The sequence below is a fragment of the Muntiacus reevesi genome, chromosome 1, assembly GCF_963930625.1.
Source record: "Muntiacus reevesi chromosome 1, mMunRee1.1, whole genome shotgun sequence".
Classification (NCBI taxonomy): Eukaryota; Metazoa; Chordata; class Mammalia; order Artiodactyla; family Cervidae; genus Muntiacus; species Muntiacus reevesi.
Window position 1 is genome coordinate 166,539,632 of NC_089249.1, and position 20,372 is coordinate 166,560,003.

General features: G+C 44.4%; 1 protein-coding gene across 5 annotated transcripts in view; it reads left to right on the plus strand.

Annotated features, from left to right (window-relative positions):
• Positions 1-20,372, plus strand: part of INPP5B (inositol polyphosphate-5-phosphatase B) — a 54,766-nt gene that overhangs the window by 16,274 nt on the left and 18,120 nt on the right. For 4 of the 5 annotated variants that reach the window (XM_065916098.1, XM_065916105.1, XM_065916091.1 and 1 more), the window contains 5 exons: positions 14,403-14,499; positions 16,259-16,426; positions 17,589-17,690; positions 19,141-19,255; positions 19,900-20,016. In XM_065916098.1, coding sequence (XP_065772170.1) covers positions 14,403-14,499; positions 16,259-16,426; positions 17,589-17,690; positions 19,141-19,255; positions 19,900-20,016 — 599 coding nt within the window. Of the gene's footprint in view, positions 1-168; positions 188-14,402; positions 14,500-16,258; positions 16,427-17,588; positions 17,691-19,140; positions 19,256-19,899; positions 20,017-20,372 lie in introns of those variants that run through there. The other variant, XM_065916115.1, reaches the window with a different exon arrangement.

Sequence of the window (20,372 nt, forward strand, 5' to 3'; positions counted from 1 at the left end):
GAACCCCAGGGTCGGAGGAGCCTGGTGGGCTGTCGTCTGTGGGGTTGCACAGAGTCGAACGTGACTGACGCAACTTAGCAGCAGCAGCAAGCACTTACTGTGGGTCTGTGGACCTCATCTGTGTGCACAGAGAAGCTCTGTAAGAGGATGTCTGTTTTTCACACGGAGAGACTAAGGCTCAGAGAAGGTAAGTGACTGTGGGAATAGAATTCAGGTCATCTGTTTGAATCTAATGCTTGAGCCCTAACCCCAACACTCTTCTTTTGTATCCCCTGATGCTTCTCAAACAAAACTTTGCATGTCTACTTATGTATCCTACTTGTTATGACTTATTTCCGAGCATATCATGATGCCATGTCTCTGCTCTGGAATTGTTTCCTCTGCCAGAAATGCTTTCTGCATGTCACCTTTTTCTGCTACTATAGTTTTTGATTAAGAGCACAGACTCTTGACCCATATGCCCTGGGTTTGAATCCTGTCTGTACTGTTTATTAGCTGTGTGTTCTTGGGCAGGTTACTTACCCTCTCTGTTTATCTCAGTCTGTACAGTGGAGATAATAATGCCATTTACCTCATGGAGGAGTTGTGAAGATTAAGTATACATACGGAGGTTAAAACCATGCCTGACATGCAGTAAGCCTTAAGTGTCATTGTCATCGTTAACACAGTCTGACTTCGGATCTGGGTAACTGGATCGGGGTCAGTCTGATTCCTTGTAAAGTGAATGAATCCCTTGCTAGTATGTGTCGCCTTGTCTAAGACTCAGAGAGGCCGTGGGGCGGCCCCCTGGTGGTGTGTACCCAGCATCAAGGAGCATTAATCCTGCCTGTTGGAACTGCCGAGTAATGCGCTCACATGGTTTTGCAGGTTCTTCTGGTGTGCTCGAAGTGGAATGCCAGGGCCAGTGACGAGGAGATAGGGAAACCGCCTCTTAGCCATATCTTGTAGATGCTCAGAAAGGGGCAGGACATGATCTTTACCCAGTAGTGACTGCCACCCACTCACACAGCCTGTGCAGACCAGGGTGGTACTTTTGCTTTGTTATCCAAGCCGACTTAATCCTTCTCTCTGGATAGTAGTTACTCCTAAGAGTTCATAGTTTCACTGAAGATGTTGTGCTCATGTTGGCAAAAGGGAGGCTGTGGAGCTCTGACTGTTGATGTCAACTGTGCCATTTACTGGTCTAGCTCTGTGTTGCTGGGCATGTCTGCTCCCTGTTCTGGACCTCAGTATCCTTATTTGTAAAACGAGGCCAATAATCAGAAATAACACATGAAGCATGTGGCGCAAGCCCAGCTGTTCATTAGAAGGGACTCGGTAAATGACCGTCATCGTTATCAAGGCTGAGGGGGATGAGGAGTGGCAAGGCAGAGGGAAGCGAACTAACCATTCCTGCGTATGTGCTGTGTACCTGGCATGGTGCGAGGTTCTTGATCTGTTTAGAATTTCATTTGTTTATTCTTTTGGCCTCTCTCTAAGTGTAGTGGTGTTATCGTCATTTTACAAATGAGGAAACAAATGAAGTAATTTGCTTGAGGTTTCCTGTGAGGTTATGGATGGAGCTGGTAAAATGGCCAGGTCATTTTATTCCAAAGCCCCATGACTTTCCCGAAAACACTCGAATGACCCTTAAAATGCTAGGCAAGTCATACAGACTGGAAGGCCTTCAGAATTCAGAGAAATGACTGCCGAGGGCTAGTGTGGTTGTGGAGGGCTTGGTGGTGGGGGAGTTGAGGCTGGACTTTGAGGAGAGGGGTCCAGAAGTCAGAGTGAGGGCTACGTGCACGGGGGACCTGTCTGTTTATTAAATAGGCTGTCTTCAGGTGGCAGATGTTGAAAGGGCGCAGGACCAATTTGCAAAGGGCCTCTCCTGTGCCAGTCCAACCAGTTTTGGACCTTCACCTGCAGGCAGTGGTGTAATACTGGAAGTTTTAGAGCAGGGAGAGATGAAATCAGAGTTTAACCTGGCCAAGTCCGGAGACAAAATTGGCAGATCGGGTCAGGAGAAGCCGGAAGATCTCTTGTTGGGAGGCTCTTGTTGTAACAGGCGAGGAGAGGATGGCCTGGAGGAAGGCAGCGGTGAGAATGAAGAGACGGATGGCTGACTGGCCCTGGCAGCCCAAGGAGAAGGGTGAGAAAAGGGCGGATTGGGAAACCAGGCTGACAGGGAGATGACGGGGCTGTGATGGAAGGGAGAGCCCAGGGGAAGCCCGGAAGTCAAAGCACAGCTTTACCTGGGACCGACCTATGCACAGAGCGTCCTGGAGATGTGAGCAGCAGAGGGCCTGATCCCAGGCACAGCTGGGTAGCTCTGTTTAGAACTGACTGGGATGGCCGATGATTCTTGGAGAAGAGAACAAGATCTAGAACTGCAGTGGCCCATGTGGTAGTCCCTAACATGTGGCTATTTCAATTTACTCTTAATTTTAAACAATTCAATTTCTCTTTCACTCTTTTCATGTTTTAACTGTTCAAGTGTAGCTAGTAGCTACTCTTTTGGCCAGTACAGTTATAGAGCATTTCCGTCATCTGTTGGATTGCACTGGTCTGGATCTTGGGAAAAACTTTTGAAAAACTGGCGGACATGCAGGGGGAAACCAGGGCAAGAGGAGCAATTGAAATAAGAAATAATGTAGCTGCCTTTTGGGCAATTCTCAAAAGAAATAAGAGTACTTGAATTTTGATATGAATTTGCTGGTTTGACTTTTAGAGCCCCTGCTGATCGTGCAGTGAGGGGTAGCCTCGATTAACCATAAGAAAAGAAGACAGCAGTCATAGGCGGATACTGTTATCTTTGTTCAGTTCAGGAAGTGGAAGCTTAGAGAAGTGAGATAACTTCTTCAAGGTCATAGAGCTAGTAAGTAGCAGGGCCAGAAATGGAACCAAGTCTGACTCCAAAGCCTCTGTGTGTGTGTGTGTGTGTGTGTGTGTAGTGCTATGTACATATATGTACATGCTATGTACAAAGGCTAAAACCTTTGACTGTGTGGATCACAACAAACTGTGGAAAATTCTTAAAGAGATGGGGTTACCAGACCACCTTACCTGCCTCCTGAGAAATGTGTATGCAGGTCAAGAAGCAACAGTTCGAACTGGACATGGAACAACGAACTGGCTCCATATCAGGAAAGGAGTACATCAAGGTTGTATATTGTCACCCTGATTATTTAACTTATATGCAGAATATATCGTGTGAAATGCCAGGCTGGATGAAGCACAAGCTGGAATCAAAATTTCCAGGAGAAATATCAGTAACCTCAGATATACAGATGACACCACCCTTATGGCAGAAAGTGAAGAGGAACTGAAGAGCCTCTTGATGAAAGTGAAAGAGGAGAGTGAAAAAGCTGGCTTAAAACTCAACATTCAGAAAACTAAGATCATGGTATCCGGTCCCATCCTAGATGGAGAAACAAGGGAAACAGTGAGAGACGTTATTTTTTTTGGCTCCAAAATCACTGCAGATGGTGACTGCAGCCATGAAATTAAAAGATGTTTGTTCCTTGGAAGAAAAGCCTAGGCAACATATTAAAAAGCAGAGACATTACTTTGCCGACAAAGCTCTGTCTAGTCAAAGCTATGGTTTTTCCAGCAGTCATGTATGAATGTGAGAGTTGGACTATAAAGAAAGCTGAGCACCAAAGAGTTGATGCTTTTGAACTGGGGTATTGGAGAAGACTCTTGAGAGTCTGTTGGACTGCAAGGAGATCCAACCAGTCTATCCTAAGGGAAATCAGTCCTGAATATTCATTGGAAGGACTGATGCTGAAGCTGAAGCTCCAATACAGAAATCAATCACTGGCTACCTGATGCAAAGAAGTGACTCATTGGAAAAGACCCTGATGCTGGGAAAGATTGAAGGCAGGAAGAGAAGGGAATGACAGAGGATGAGATGGTTGGGTGGCATCACCGACTCAGATGTGAGTTTGAGCAAGCTCAAGGAGTTGGTGATGTACAGGAAAGCCTGGCGCACTGCAGTCCATGGAGTCGCAAAGAGTCGGACATGACTGAGTGACTGAACTGAACTGAACTGATGTACATATATACTTCCCAGGTGACACTAGTGGTAAAGAACCTGTTGGCTAATGCAGGTGATGTAAGAGATGCTGGTTTGATCCCTAGGTTTGGACGATCCCCTGGAGGAGGGCATGGCAACCCACTCCAGTATTCATGCCTGCAAAATCCCATGGACAGAGGAGCCTGGCAGGCTACATACAGTCCATGGGGTCACAGAGAGTTGGCCATGGCTGAGCAACTGAACTGAACATATTTGTGTGTATGTACTCAGTTGTGTCCGATTCTGTGCAACTCTATGGACTGTATCCTGCCAGGTTCCTCTGTCCATGGGACCTTCCAAGCAAGAATACTGGAGTGGGTAGCCATTTCATACTCTAGGATGTATATATATAGTACTTATGTATTTATAGTACCCTATATATATATATATATATATATATATATATGAAGTGAAGTGAAAGTAAGTCCCTTGGTCGTGTCTGACTCTTTGCGACCCCATGGTGTACAGTCCATGGAATTCTCCAGGCCAGAATACTGGAGTGGGTAGCCTTTCCCTTCTCCAGGGAATCTTCCCAACCCACAGATTGAACCCAGGTCTCCCGCCTTGCAGATGGATTCTTTACCAGTTGAGCCACAAGGGAAGCCCATGTGTGTGTGTGTGTGTGTGTACATATATATATGTGCACACACACACCAAAAAAATATCTTATTTTATCTAACTTTGAAAGTACCTATAAGCAAAAAGAAAAAAAATTACCACTGAGAAATAACTACTATTGACCTTTAGTGTATGCTTTTCAGACTTTCCCATGGGTATATGTGTGTGTCTCAATCTATACATATATATGTATATTTATAAACATGTGGTATATATGTACATAGACATATTCCAATCTTTTTATGATGCATGTAGGCCATGCTCTTAACTACCACCCTTAATCCTTTATCAGCATTTCTGAAGTCCTAAAAACTCTGAAGATGGGGAAAAAAATTTTTTTTTTCCCTAAGTTTGGCCCAAGGTCAATTTGGCAGTTGAGACTTGTGTGAACTACCAGGAAGCTATTTATAGGCTTTATTTATCCCACTAAGCATTACTACTCATAAGTTGCACTAAGGAGATTTTGAAGTGATTGATTTCTGGATGTTCCCTCGACTCTGCTGGGTGCTGTGTAACATACAACACAGATTATGTGTTACCTTTCTAAAATGCCCCAAATTTTCAATTCTAAGGTATACTTGGCCCCAAGGGTTTCAGACAAGGGATTGTGGATCTGTATTAGGTTATACTACTGCTTTAAGAATTTTCCATAGTTTGTTGTGACCCACACAGTCAAAGGCTTTGGCATAGTCAATAAAGCAAAAGTAGATGTTTTTCTGGAACTCTCTTGCTTTTTCGATGATCCAGTGAATGTTGGCAATTTGATCTCTGGTTCCTCTGTCTTTTCTAAATCCAGCTTGAACATCTGGAAGTTCACGGTTCACGTATTGCTGAAACCTGGCTTGGAGAATTTTGAGCATTACTTTGCTAGCCTGTGAGATGAGTGCAATTGTGCAGTAGTTTGAACGTTCTTTGGCATTGCCTTTCTTTGGAATTGGAATGAAAACACCTTTTCCAGTCCTGTGGCCACTGGTAGTTTTCCAAATTTGCTGGCATATTGAGTGCAGCACTTTCACAGCATCATCTTTTAGGATTTGAAATAGCCCAACTGGAATTCCATCACCTCCACTAGCTTGTTCTTAGTGATGCTTCCTAAGGTCCACTTGACTTCGCAGTCCAGGATGTCTGGCTCTAGGTGAGTGATGAAACTAAAGAGCCTCTTGATGAAAGTGAAAAAGTTGGCTTAAAGCTCAACATTCAGAAAACTAAGATCATGGCATCCAGTCCAATCACTTCATGGCAAATAGATGGGGAAACAATGGAAATAGTGAAAGACTATTTTTGGGGGACTCCAAAATCACTGCAGATGGTGACTGCAGCCTTGAAATTAAAAGATGCTTGTTCCTTGAAAGAAACGCTATGTTCAGCCTCAGTTCAGTTCAGTTCAGTTGCTCAGTCATGTCCAACTCTTTGTAACCCCATGAATCGCAGCACGCCAGGCCTCCCTGTCCATCACCAACTACTGGAGTCTACCCAAACCCAGGTCCATCGAGTTGGTGATGCCATCCAGTCATCTCATCCTCTGCTGTCCCCTTCTCCTCCTGCCCCCAATCCCTTCCAGCATCAGGATCTTTTCCAATGAGTCAGCTCTTCGCATGAGGTAGCCAAAGTATTGAAGTTTCAGCTTCAGCATCAGTCCTTAAAGTGAACACCCCGGATTGATCTCCTTTAGGATGAACTGGTTGGATCTCCTTGCAGTCCAAGGGACTCTCAAGAGTCTTCTCCAACACCACAGTTCAAAAGCATCAATTTTTCAGCGCTCAGCTTTCTTCACTGTCCAACTCTCACATCCATACATGACCACTGGAAAAACCATAGCCTTGACTAGATGAACCTTTGTTGGCAAAGTAATGTCTCTGCTTCTTAATATGCTATCTAGGTTGGTCATAACTTTCCTTCCAAGGAGTAAGTGTCTTTTAATTTCATGACTGCAATCACCATCTGCAGTGATTTTGGAGCCCCACAAAATAAAGTCTGACACTATTTCCACGTTTCCCCATCTATTTCCCATGAAGTGATGGGACCAGATGCCATGATCTTAGTTTTCTGAGTGTTAAGCTTTAAGCAAACTTTTTTACTCTCCTCTTTCACTTTCATCAAGAGGCTTTTTAGTTCCTCTTCACTTTCTGCCATAAGGGTGGTGTCATCCACATATCTGAGGTTATTGATATTTCTCCCAGCAATCTTGACTCCAGCTTGTGCTTCTTCCAGTCCAGCGTTTCTCATGATGTACTCTGCATCTAAGTTAAATAAGCAGGGTGACAATATACAACCTTGATGTACTCCTTTTCCTATTTGGAACCAGTCTGTTGTTCCATGTCCAGTTCTAACTGTTGCTTCCTGACCTGCATACAGGTTTCTCAACAGACAGGTCAGGTGGTCTGGTATTCCCATCTCTTTTAGAATTTTCCACAGTTTATTGTGATCAACACAGTCAAAGGCTCTGACATAGTCAATAAAGCAGAAATAGATATTTTTCTGGAACTCTCTTGCTTTTTTGATGATCCAGCAGATGTTTGCAATTTGATCTCTGGTTCCTCTGTCTTTTCTAAATCCAGCTTGAACATCTGGAAGTTCACCGTTCACGTATTGCTGAAGCCTGACTTGGAGAATTTTGAGCATCACTTTACTAGCATGTGAGATGAGTGCAATTGTGTAGTAGTTTGAGCATTCTTTGGGATTGCCTTTCTTCGGGATTGGAATGAAAACTGACCTTTTCCGGTCCTGTGGCCACTACTGGGTTTTCCAAATTTGCTGGCATATTGAGTGCAGCACTTTCACAGCATCATCTCTCAGGATTTGAAACAGCTCAACTGGAATTCCATCACCTCCATTAACTTTGTTCGTAGTGATGCTTTCTAAGGCCCATCTGACTTCACATTCCAGGATGTCTGACTCTAGGTGAGCGATCACACCATCATGATTATCTGGGTCGTAAAGATCTTTTTTGTACAGTTCTTCTGTGTATTCTTGCCACATCTTCTTAATATCTTCTGCTTCTGTTAGGTCCATACCATTTCGGTCCTTTATTGAACCCATCTTTGCATGAAATGTTCCCTTGGTATCTCTAATTTTCTTGAAGAGATCTCTAGTCTTTCCCATTCTGTTGTTTTCCTCTATTTCTTTACATTGATTGCTGAGGAAGGCTTTCTTATCTTTCCTTGCTATTCTTTGAAACTCTGCATTCAAATGGGAATATCTTTCCTTTTCTCCTTTGCTTTTCGCTTCTCTTCTTTTCATAGCTATTTGTAAGGCCTCCTCAGACAACCATTTTGCCTTTTTGCATTTCTTTTCCATGGGAATGGTCTTGATCCCTGTCTCCTGTACAATGTCATGAACGCCCATCCATAGTTCATCAGGCATTCTGTCTGTCAGATCTAGTCCCTTAAATCTATTTCTCACTTCCACTGTATAGTCATAAGGGATTTGATTTAGGTCATACCTGAATGGTCTAGTGGTTTTTCCCTACTTTCTTCAATTTAAGTCTGAATTTGGCAATAAGGAGTTCATGATCTGAGCTACAGTCAGCTCCCGGTCTTGTTTTTGCTGACTGTATAGAGCTTCTACATCTTTGACTGCAAAGAATATAATCAACTAACTTCGGTGTTGACCATCTGGTGCTGTCCATGTGTAGAGTCTTCTCTTGTGTTGTTGAAAGAGGGTGTTCTCTATGACCAGTGCGTTCTCTTGGCAAAACTCTATTAGCCTTTGCCCTGCTTCATTCTGTACTCCAAGGCCAAATTTGCCTGTTACTCCAGGTGTTTCTTGACTTCCTACTTTTGCATTCCAGTCCCCTATAATGAAAAGGACATTGTTTTTGGGTATTAGTTCTAAAAGTTCTTGTAGGTCTTCATAGAATGGTTCAACTAGCCTAGACAGTGTATTAGAAAGCAGAGACGTTACTTTGCCACCAAAGGTCTGTCTGGTCAAAGCTATGGTTTTTCCAGTAGTCATATATGAATGTGAGAGTTGGACTATAAAGAAAGCTGAGCACCAAAGAATTGATGCTTTTGAACTGTGGTATTGGAGAAGACGCTTGAGAGTCCCTTGGACTGCAAAGAGATCCAATCACTCTATCCTAAAGGAAAAGAGTCCTGAATATTCATTGGAAGGACTGATGCTGAAGCTGAAATTCCAATACTTTGACCACCTGATGTGAAGAACTGACTCAATAGAAAAGACCCTGGTGCTGGAAAAGAGCGAAGGTGGGAGAAGACGGGGACGACAGAGGATGAGATGGTTGGATGACATCACTGACTCAGTGGACATGAGTTTGAGTAAGCTCCGGTTGTTGGTGATGGACAGGGAAGCCTGGCGTGCTACAGTCCATGGGGTCGCAAAAAGAGTCAAACACGACTGAGCAACTGAACTGAACTGACACTGTTGCTTGGGCCAAAAAAGGTGCCAGTGCCTCCAGGAGCAGTGTTACCTATTTAGACAGGTGTGTGAGAGGGGTGTGGTTTCTGTAATATGAGCAGTGCACGGAATTCACATGAAAAATGGTACTTCTGCACATCTAGGTCAAGCTGCAGTTGTCACTCTTGATTTACCTACTAGGAGTTTCTTACTCAGAAATGGTTTCAATTGTAGGTGTGAAAGGTGATATCAGAAAGCAACCAGAAAAAAAAAAAAAAACACCCAGAAATGACTTTGATCTTAATCCTTGCCCTGAGGCTGTTTGTTTAGTATGTGTTTGCTGACTGCCTGGTACATTTCATATGTTGTGGCAGGTCAGGATAGGGGCTTCCCAGGTGGCTCAGTGGGTAAAGAATCCACCTGCAATGCAGGAGATGCACCAGAAGAGGGTTCAGTCCCCAGGTCCAGAAGATCCCCTGGAGAAGGAGATGGCAACCCACTCCAGTATTCTTGCCTGGGAAATCTCATGGACAGAGGAGCCTGGCAGACTGCATTCCTTGGGGTCTCAAAGACACTACTGAAGTGACTTAGCATACATAGCATGCATGCATGGTAGGCTCGGGGCCACAGAGGGAAAACATCAGTCCCTGCTCCCAGAAGCTGGGGTCTAGCTAAAGAAAAAAGATGGATGAAAGGAGTTAAAGGTGGTTACAATTCCTTTGTGATAAATAAATGCCTTAGAGGTTAGCACTAGGTATGTAAGAAGGAGAGGGCCCCAGAAGGCTTTTCAAAGAAGTTAACTCTTGAGCTTAGTTTGAAGTTTGCCACATGAAGGTGGGTTTGAGGGATGGTTAAGCTATACCGAGGATCAGGGGCGGGTTGAAGAGGCAACATTTAAAAAGATAAATGTCACCCACCACCCTCGGCAGTGAAAGTGCAGAGTCCTAACCACTGGGTTACCCTTAAAGAGGTAAATGGTTTAGGTGTGACTGGATTAGGGGTGAGAACGGAGTGTTTGTTTGTTTTAAAATCTCTGTTCTTTCACAAATCTTTTTTAAAAGTTATTTATTTATTTATGATTGTGCTGGTCTTTGTTGCTGAGCACAGACTTTCTCTCGTTGAGGCGAGTGGGGATTACTCTTCCTTGCAGCGCGCGGGCTTCTCACTGCAGTGGCTTCTCGTGTTGCAGAGCAGAGGCTTTAGGCACACAGGCTTCAGTAGTTGTGGCACACGGGCCTTGTTGCCCTGCAGCATGTAGAATCTTCCCAGACCAGAGATCGAACCTGTGTCCCCTGCATTGGTGGATGGATTTTAACCAACCACTAGACCACCAGGGAAGTCCCAAAAGGAGTAGTTTGAGTCGGGGGTTGCGGAAGATGGGTCTGGAGAGGTAGTCTGGGGCTAATTATAAAGGTCTTTGTATGTAATACTTAGAGGTTTGGGTTTGTTGCAAAGGTGTTAGAAGTTATTAAGCCCTGCTTAATAAAGACCTGCTCAGATCTGCCTTTTCTTCGAGCAGCTGGCAGAATCCACTGCAGGGGATGAGAATGGCTGCAGGAAATCCCTGAGTGTGCTTTCCAGGCATATGAAGGGCCTAAACTAAGGCATAGCAGTAGGGATGGGGAGATGGTCAGGTATAAAAATATTTAGGAAAGAGGACTTCTAGGACTTTGGGAACATGGGAAGACAGGAAAACAATCCAGCTGTCACCTGTTAGGATGAGTGACAAGGGATTGGAGGTCTGAGGTTGGAAAAAGAGCGGAGTGGGAGTAGGGAAGCAGGAGAAGAGGAAGGGCAGGAAGCTGTGGCCAGAGAGGGAGCCCTGGGCTGTGCGATGGTGAACTTGGTAAAGAGCTGCTGACAGCCAACTTCCTTCCGTGCCAGATTCAGGAGAGAAGAGATTCCGAGAAGGCTGCCCTGTGGCTGGAAATTCCCCCAACGGCGCCTTAAAGTTTCCACACATGAAGTCATGAATGACGCCGTCCCAGTTCTTACTGGACTGAGCCCTGAGAGAGATGTGGGGTGGAGGGATCAACAAGATACAGGTCAGCAAGGTGGTTTCCCAGTTTGTACACTGCCTGCTCTGGATGGAAGCGGAGTCCACAGGGACAAACCACTTGTTCCCCGAGAGAAAGCCTGGCGGAGTCCTCAGAAAGTACTTTCTAAGTGTGATTCCTAAGTTTGCCTTTGTCATGAAGTTTTTCTTTTTTTTCTATAAGTTTTTCTTTTTTTTAACTTTATAGATGAAGTAAGATCCAAAGAGAGGAAGTAACACAGGAAGATGATGGTAGAGCTAGACTTCAACTTAAGTTTCCTATTGCTTACATTTAATACACTGAGAGTCCGCTATGTACCTTTACTGCTCCAAGTCCCTGGAAAGGACCATAAAGATGACAAAGGCCTTATCTCATACTGTTGGTCCCTTAATGGACCGGAACCTGGTGGTCCGGAGTCGACGATAAGAAAGTAAGAGAGAGAAAGGCTGATAGAGCTTATTGGTCCTTTAATGGAATGGAACCTTGTGGTCCGGAGACTAAGAGAGAGAAAGAGGCTGATATCGCCTGGTTTACGCAGAAAGCCAGTAGAGCCCTGTTATTAGGGCTCGCGCTGCTGCACGTAGACACCAGGCGCCCTCTCGAGTGGGTGAAGGCACAGTGCGCCTTCTTGAGAGGGTCTTAGAAGCCTGGGCAAGAAAGTGAGCTCAGCGGGCCTCCGTGCTCCAAGGAATTAGCCAGAAAGAGAGAGAGAAAGACAGAAAGAAGGAATAGAAAGAAAGAAAGACACAGGGATCAAAGCTCTGATGGAGCAAAGGTGTTTTAATCAACATGGCGTGGGCATATATACTGTCTTACAAGGTGGTTATTCTCAGCAAAGATAAAGATTAAAATTCCAGACTTACAAAACATAAGACGATCCCTATCAAAGAGAGAGAGTTGCAAGCAATCACCTTTTACCGTATGGCTCATAAAAAGGAAGAGGGTACTTATCACTGTAAGGAGAAATGCCTGGATTCGTCAGCCCCCGGAAAGGCATGCCTCTCCTCTTAATTCCTGAATATTCAGGAATCAATAAGGGACAGAGGGTTCCTGACAGATCCAAAACAGCACACAGGAAGCCTTTTGTTAAATGCTTCCTGACATCATACAGCTTACATTTTAGTGGAAATAGCATCCAATTAAAAAAATGAATACAGATGTATAAGATTTGATATCAAATGGGATTAGTACTAAGGCACAGTCTTATCCTCCATAAGCTTACAGGCTAATGGGGAGACAACACACAGCCATCAAAGCTGTGATAGGAGAAGGACAGGGAGCTATGGGAACATCCATGTCAAAGCATCTGAACCAGTCTGGGAGGAGTCAGAGAAGGCTTCTTAGAAGAAATGGCCTCTAAGATGTGCCCTACACCAGGGGTTGGCTAACTATAGTCCCCTGGGCCAGAGCTGCATGCTGCCTGCTTTGGTACAGCCCATGAACTAAGAATAGTTTCTACATTTTTAAACATTTGAAAAGAACTAAAAGAGAATAATATTGTGTGACATGTGGAAATTATGCAGCATGTAAACATCAGTGACCATAAAGTTTTCTTGGAATACAGCCATGCTTATAGTTGCTTTAACACTCTAATGGCAGAGTTGAATAGTGGCAGAGACTATGAGGCCTGCAAAGCTAGGTTGTTAACCCTCTGGCTGTTTACAGAAAAAGTTGTTTGCTAGCTCCTGGCCTAGGAGTTAGCCGTGTAAAGCAGAGTGAGGAAGAACGAAGTTTGCTTCCGGTGGGATCCTTGTATAACTGCAGTAACTTTAGTATACTTGGACTACGGCGTTCAAGGAGATGGGGGCTGTGGTGAGTGATGTGGCTGGAGAGTTGGATGGGAGCCAGACTGACAAGACGCTTGGAAGCTGTATTAAGGGATTTGATTTATCCAATGGGGAGCTTTTAAAAGGTGTTATGCCATGTTATCAGATTTTCAAAAAATCCTCTGGCCACAGTGTGGAGATTGGATTAGAGAGGGTAGGGTGAGAGAGGAGTCAGGGAGATTAGTTGAGGTCTGTCTCAACTAGTTCCAAGGAATTGTTGGTAACCTAGACTAGTACAGAGATATTGGAGAATATATTGACTTGAGATGCAATTTAGGAAGCAGAGTTGAAAGCCCTTGGTGATTGATTAAGGCATTGAAATGTAATTATTTTCATGTTGTGAATGACTGTGTTTTCTTTCTCAACTCCAAAGTTGTTTTTTTTTCTCCCATTGCTGTGAATGCATGGTTGACAAATCCATGTTTAGTAATAGTCTTCAGAGCAGAATTCCTCAGTGATGCTTCACGCCCACAGTGCTCCATGTACCTTGTGTATCAAAGCAGCATCTCTCTATGACCTCTTCACGCAGTTCCCTGTTGACAAGGAATCTGGCTTTTAAGGAGCAAAGAAGCAATAAATTGGCAGATTGATTTTCCTTTTCTGGTTTCTCTTGGTTTGACAGCTTTCCCAAAATATTTCTTTGTTGCAAGTCCTTGGGCTCCTTGGTTTTCAGGGCAGTTTGTTGACAATGACAAGAGCTACTCATGTTCTAGAGCACTTTAGGACCTTCCCGGTTTTACTTCTCTCATCCTTGCCTTGTTTGTCCTTGAAGCTGAAGTCTACAGTAAATGGTAATAACATCACTACATTATATTTCATAATATGTTGTGTGGTTTTCAAAGTGCTTACTCACATGCCAGCTATTTTATCCCCAGAATAAATCTATGAGGAAGGCAGGACAGGTCAGGTTACTGAGATCAGGGGATGTTAGATGGTTGCCCAAAGTCAAAAGATTAAAAAATATCAGAGCTGATGATACAATTTAGGTCTGCAGATTTCTTAGCTTTGTTCCTTCTGTAATGCATTCCATCTCCAAGAAAAGCGAGTCAGACTAGTTGGGAGAGTTGTGTTTTCAGCCCTAAACACATCTGGATGAAATACCTCCCGCCACCCACCCCCACCACCCCGCACCCTGTCCTGGACCTGCTCTTTGGGAGCTTCATACAGACACTAGTTTAGGCCTTTCCTATGCCTTCAAGCAATATGTAAACCACCACTCATTCCCAGACCAAAGTTTGAGAAGCTGTGGTCTGTATGGTAGAGCAGCAGTCCCTAACCTTTTGGCACCAGGGACCAATTTCATGGAAGACAATTTTTCCAAGGGCCAGGGGGTAGGGAGATGGTTTCTCCCCGCCCTCTGATGATTCAAGTGCATTACATTTTTTGTGCACTTTATTTCTATTATTATTACATCAGCTCCACTTCAGATCATCAGGCATTAGACCCCAGAGGTTGGGGACCCCTGTATTAAAGCATATGTGTGTTTTCATTCCTTCCCTCTCCCCACAGGTGGTTCTTCCTCTGACGAGCTGAGACCAAATGGGAAGGGCCTGCCTGTGGACCAAAGCTCCTGGGGTCAGAATAAACCAGAAAACTCGCTCTCAAGGTAACTCAGCTCTCCCTTCCCTTGTGCCTCTTGGGGCCGTGGTTTTCCTCACTGAAGAGCTGAGGCCACTACTGTGCATAATGTACATTGTCCCACAGTCGCTGGCCTCGGACATGGTAGACTTTTATTGAGCATTTACTATGTAATGTGCCACGCATCATACACTTACATGGATTATCTTCCCTTAACCTAAGAGGTAGGTACCATTATTTTCTCTGGTTCACAAGTAGGGAAACAGGTGAAGAAGAGACGTTATATAACTCACCCAAGATCCAGAACTAGCAGGTGGCAGATCTAGGATTCAAAACTGAAGTCTAACCCTACCGTGGAAATGTAGATTAGAAACATTCAATTTCTCCCTCTCATTCTTTTAGAAGTTTCTTCACTCTGAAGATAACTTCTTTTCCCCTCGTTTTTATTTACTCCTTTCTTTTTTCTAATGGCATTATGTTTAGTGTATACTCCAGTTCCCCCTACTGATCATAGCTGGAATCATCTGGTCAAGATAAAAGCTTCCTTGTGTCTGGCTTCCCAGCTGGCTCAGACGGTAAAGAATCTGCCTGCAATGCAGGAGACTGGGTTCCATCCCTGGGTTGGGAAGATCCTCTGGAGAAAGGAATGGCAACCCACTCCAGTACTCTTGCCTGGAGAAGTCCATGGACAGAGGGGCCTGGTGCACTACAGTACATGGGGTCACAAGGACTCGGACACAGCTGAGTTACTAACACTTGCACTTTAAATTTTGCACCTAAATAGCAATGAACAATCCCTGCGCTTTAAATGTAGCTAAACCTTCATTCTCAACTCAGTTTTGAACCTTCCTGATACATATAGATGCATTTTTACATAGCCTTCATTAGTATGTGTTAATACGTGACCATCTAATATTAAGCACTTAAATGGCATTTATTCAATGTCAGAAATTGTCTCGTGTTTTATATAATATATCTTAGTTCATTAAGTAATTTCAACAAAAGGTTTTTTAGCATTTATTATGATTCTGTTATATAAATATGTCAAATTTTCCTTAACTTTATTTTTCTTTAACCTTAAATGTTGGCATTTGAATAATTTTTAGTATGGCTATGAAAACTACACAAATAATAAAATATAAATTTTTACTGCTTTTGTTTTTTATTACAGATTATTCCTGTGGAATAGAGATTCAGTAGAATTATCAAGTCAAAAGATCTAGACAGTTCTAAAGCCTTGTTACATGAGACCCAGAGTCCAGAAAGAGCACTGTCTAAACTGAGTTCTAATTGACAGTCTGCTGCCGTCCAGCCTCATGAATCATTCATGATGCTGGGTCTCATTTTTCTCATTTGAAAAATGAAGGGTTAGATTAGATTATCTTCCAGGTTTCCTTCTGGTCTGAGATTCTATAAACTTAATATCTCTGGATCAATGTACTATATAATCAAAAATATATAAGGGGGCTTCCCTGGAGGTCCAGTGGTTAATACTCTGCATTTTCACTGCAGGGGGCTTGGGTTCGATTCCTGGTCGGGGAACTAAGATCCTGCATGTTGTGTGGTGTGGCCAAGAAAAATATGATAAAAACTTATTTCTTTCTCTGTTTTTCTGCCCCCCCCCCACCCCTTTTTCTTAGGCCCATGGGCTTAGTTGCTCCACAGCATGTAGGATCTTCCGGGATCAGGGATCAAATCAGGGTCTCCTGCATTAGCAGACAGATTCTTTGCCACTGAGCCAGTAGGGAAGCCCTAATAAAAACATTTTTTTGTTGTTGTTTTTCTAGACAGAACAAGTCCAAATCTGAAATAACCAACATGGTTCGCTCCTCCACTATCACAGTATCAGACAAGGCTCACATTTTATCTGTACAGAAGTTTGGACTGCGAGATACAATCGTGAAATCACATCTAATACAGAAAGAAGAGGATTATACCTACATCCAGAACTTCAGGTAGCTTGCTGGATCTTAGACTGTTTCCACAGCAAAGTGATCGCTCAACTCGTGGAAATAGAAGGGCTTCCCCTGTACCCTACAAAATCGCTCCCATCATTTTCTGAATGAGTGATTCCTTTCACTCTTCCTTAGCAGGCATTTATTCTGTGCCTTTTCTGGCCAGGCATCGTGGGAGGTGTGGTGTGGTGGGAATGACACAACTTGCAACAAACAGTTGCAGAAATATTTGAAGAGATACCCCTGTGTGGAAGGAGGAGAGAGATCTTGATTTTTGGTTATGCCTCTGTGTATCTCTTGGTCATTTGGGGCCTTTGAAGAAAGTTGTTTGAATTGAAATTAATCACATGAAGTTAGTGATTGGTAATCTTTTTAGACAAAATGACTGAAAGTTACATGAATAAAGGGTGCCAGTTTTCCAGGTCTTTTTAAATCATTGCATTGGGACTATAAGACAAAGTAATGTTGCTTCTCGGGATCTAGATAGTGAATTGTCTTAGGGAGTTTGGGAGGACATGTACACACTGTTCTGTTTAAAACGGATAACCAATAAGGACCTGCTATACAGCACATGGAACTCTGCTCAATGTTATGTGGCAGCCTGGATGGGAGAGGAGTTTGGGGGAGCGTGAATGCATGTATGTGTATGACTGAGTCCCCTTGCGGCTTGCCTGAAGCTATCACAACATTGTTAATCGGCTATACCCCAATACAAAATAAAAAGTTTCCAAAAAATGTAAAAAAACACAAAATTAAACAACAGCGAACAACAGAAAAAACCCTAGTGAATTATCTGAACACTGGTATTGCTTTCGTTCCAAAAGTAGTTGCCAGGGTACTTTTCTTTTCTTTTTTCATTTTAGTAGCACACACAATACATAGTCATTTTGTGGATTGTGGCTCTCTAATGGCTATTAGAGCTAAGTAGAAATGTTCAAAGTGGGTCTCTACTGTCTGAAGTTATCACAAAAGCAACAAATGTCATGCTAGACTGCAAGTCACCCCTTGGTGCCACAGTCACTTGATTAGGAGAGCTGTGACGTTTCTTAAGTCTTCATATTCCAGCCCAGAGAGACTGAAACCAGCCAGAATCAGCATCCAGCGCTCTCCCCATCATGTCCATAGTCCTCCCAAGTGACCAATTGATTGTCTTTGGCAACAGATTTTTTGTAGGAACGTACAATGTGAACGGACAGTCCCCCAAGGAATGCCTCCGGCCCTGGCTCAGCCATGATACCCAGGCCCCAGATGTGTACTGTGTGGGGTGAGTGCTTCTCTTCTAGTTGTCTCTGCATTTTCCAGAGTGTGTCACTGTGGTTGAAGGGGTGGGGGCATGAATCTGTAATTGAGACTTTGCAGCAGGTGAAGAGATTGAAAAACGAGCATATGCTTAATAACAGCTGCTCTTCTGTTCTGCGTGCTTCCTCATAGTAAACACATTTCTGGCACTATTAAAGTGATGTGCCTGGCACTGGAATGCTAATATTTAATTTTGAGTGCAACCCTCTGTTAAAAGCATGCACCTTGAACTGAATTTCATTACTTAGACATTCAACACTTTGTTGGTCACAAAACAGAAATATCTTTTGTGAGGGAAAGAAGGTTAGCTTAAAAGGAAAAAAAAAGGCCCCATCCAAGGACTTCCTTGGTGGTCCAGTGGCTAAGACTCTGTTCTCCCGAGGCAGAGGGCCTAGGTTCAATCCCTGGTCAAGGGACTGGATCCTACAGGCCACCTTGAAGATCCTTCATGCCACAACTAAGACCTGAAAGTGAAAGTGAGAGTCACTCAGTCGTGTCCAACTCATAGTCCATGGAATTCTCCAGGCCAGAATACTGAACTGGGTAGTCTTTCCCTTCTCCAGGGGATCTTCCCAACCCAGGGATCAAACCCAGGTCTCCCGCATTGCAGGTGGATTCTTCACCAGCTGAGCCACAAGGGAAGCCCAACTAAGACCTGGCACAGCCACATAATTAAATATTTTAAAAGGGAGGGCCCCATTCATCAATCTTCTTTATTTTTTCCCACACCTACTATCTTCTTACCACTGTACCAAATATTGTTGTTGGGGAGGGAGCAGCAAAGAAGCCTGGGCGGTAACGTGTAAAGGGACTAGAATTTGGAATTTATATAGAGCTAGGTTTCAATCTTGGAGAAGGCAGTGGCACCCCACTCCAGTACTCTTGCCTGGAGAATCCCATGGATGGAGGAGCCTGGTAGGCTGCAGACCATGGGGTCGCTACGAGTCCGACACAACTGAGCGACTTCACTTTCACTTTTCACTTTCATGCATTGGAGAAGGAAATGGCAATCCACTCCAGTGTTCTTGCCTGGAGAATCCCAGGAACGGCGGCGCCTGGTGGGCTGCCGTCTATGGGGTCGCGCAGTCAGACACTACTGAAGCGACTTAGCAGCAGCAGCAGGTTTCAACCTATTTGCCACCTGGTGCTTATGTGAGCTAGTGATCTCGGATGTAAAACGGAGACTCTTCCGAGTACTTCAGGCTCATATGAAGGCGAAAAGGGCCACTGCTTGAGAGAACCTGCTAGGTTCCTGGGCCTTTAGTCCTTTGTCTCTGAGTGTTTGTTTTCCTTCCTCTTTGAGGGTCCTGCAGTTTAGCTAGAAAGGTAGGCCTTACACAGCTTAACCAATCTGAGAATGTGCCATCTCCCACATTACCCTTCTCTACTCCCTGACTGGTTGCTTCTCCTAATAGGTTCCAGGAGCTTGATCTGAGTAAGGAAGCCTTTTTCTTCCACGATACCCCAAAGGAGGAAGAGTGGTTTAAAGCTGTATCAGAGAGTCTTCATCCAGACGCCAAATATGCAAAGGTATGAGAGGAGTCCGGGACCTTCTGACTTTGTGTTGCCATGCAGGGAAATGCTAAGACAACTTTTCACTTTTGCTGCGACTTTCATCAAAAGCCAGCCCTAATGGGTGGTGGTCCCTTCCCTGGTGGTCCAGAGCTTGAGACTCTGCCTGCCAATGCAGAGGACACGGGTTCGACCCCTGGTCCGGAAAGTTCCCACATGCCTCGGGGCAAGTAAGCCCATGAGCCACAACTGCCAAGCCCACACACCACAACTATGGAAGTCTGCATGTCTTGAGCCTGTGTTCCATAGAACCACTGCAATGAGAAGCCCGCACACCACAACAATGAGTAGCCCCCACCTCACAGCAACTAGAGAAAGCCCCTTCACCGCAGTGAAGACACAGCTAGCTAGAAAGGAAGGGAGGAAGGAAGTCCTATTGATGCTGTGATGTTAGTTCCAGGAGAGGCGTCTCGGGCACCGTAACCTCGGCAGCTGTAGGCTGCTGAGGTTATCACAGAGTGCGCTCACTGAGCCGCTCGGGTAATTCCCCTGTTTCCTGGTGTGGAGCAGGAGATGCAGGAATCCTCGCAGCCAGCTTCCTGTCCACTTTTCCTTCCAACTCCCCATTAATGCCATGACTTGAATGCATGCCTCTCTTCCAGGTGAAGCTCATCCGACTGGTCGGGATTATGCTGTTGCTATATGTCAAACAGGAGCATGCCGCGTACATCTCAGAAGTGGAAGCTGAGACAGTGGGGACAGGAATCATGGGCAGAATGGTGAGTTCCTGGTTGATACAGGGAGGGCTTGGTCCCTAAAGTCTTGAGCCTGCTTCTCATGATACCACGACTACCTGTGTCCCAGCTTGAGGGTACTGGCATCACGAGATGAACTGTCCCCTCATGATCTAGCAGGGCTTGATGGAGGAGGCCATTCCAAAATCGTGTTTTAGTGACTTACTGGCTGATTTGCCCAGTTAGCCCGCATCCTCACAGCTGCTCCACTGGAGCCTCCAGTGGGTCCTTCCATTTAATGCATGACCCATGTCGCAGAAGCTGTATTGGATCACCAAGGAAAAGAAAGAAAGAATGCTAATAATAGGTTTGCCGTTTTTCTTCTGGAAGCTGTTAAAGTC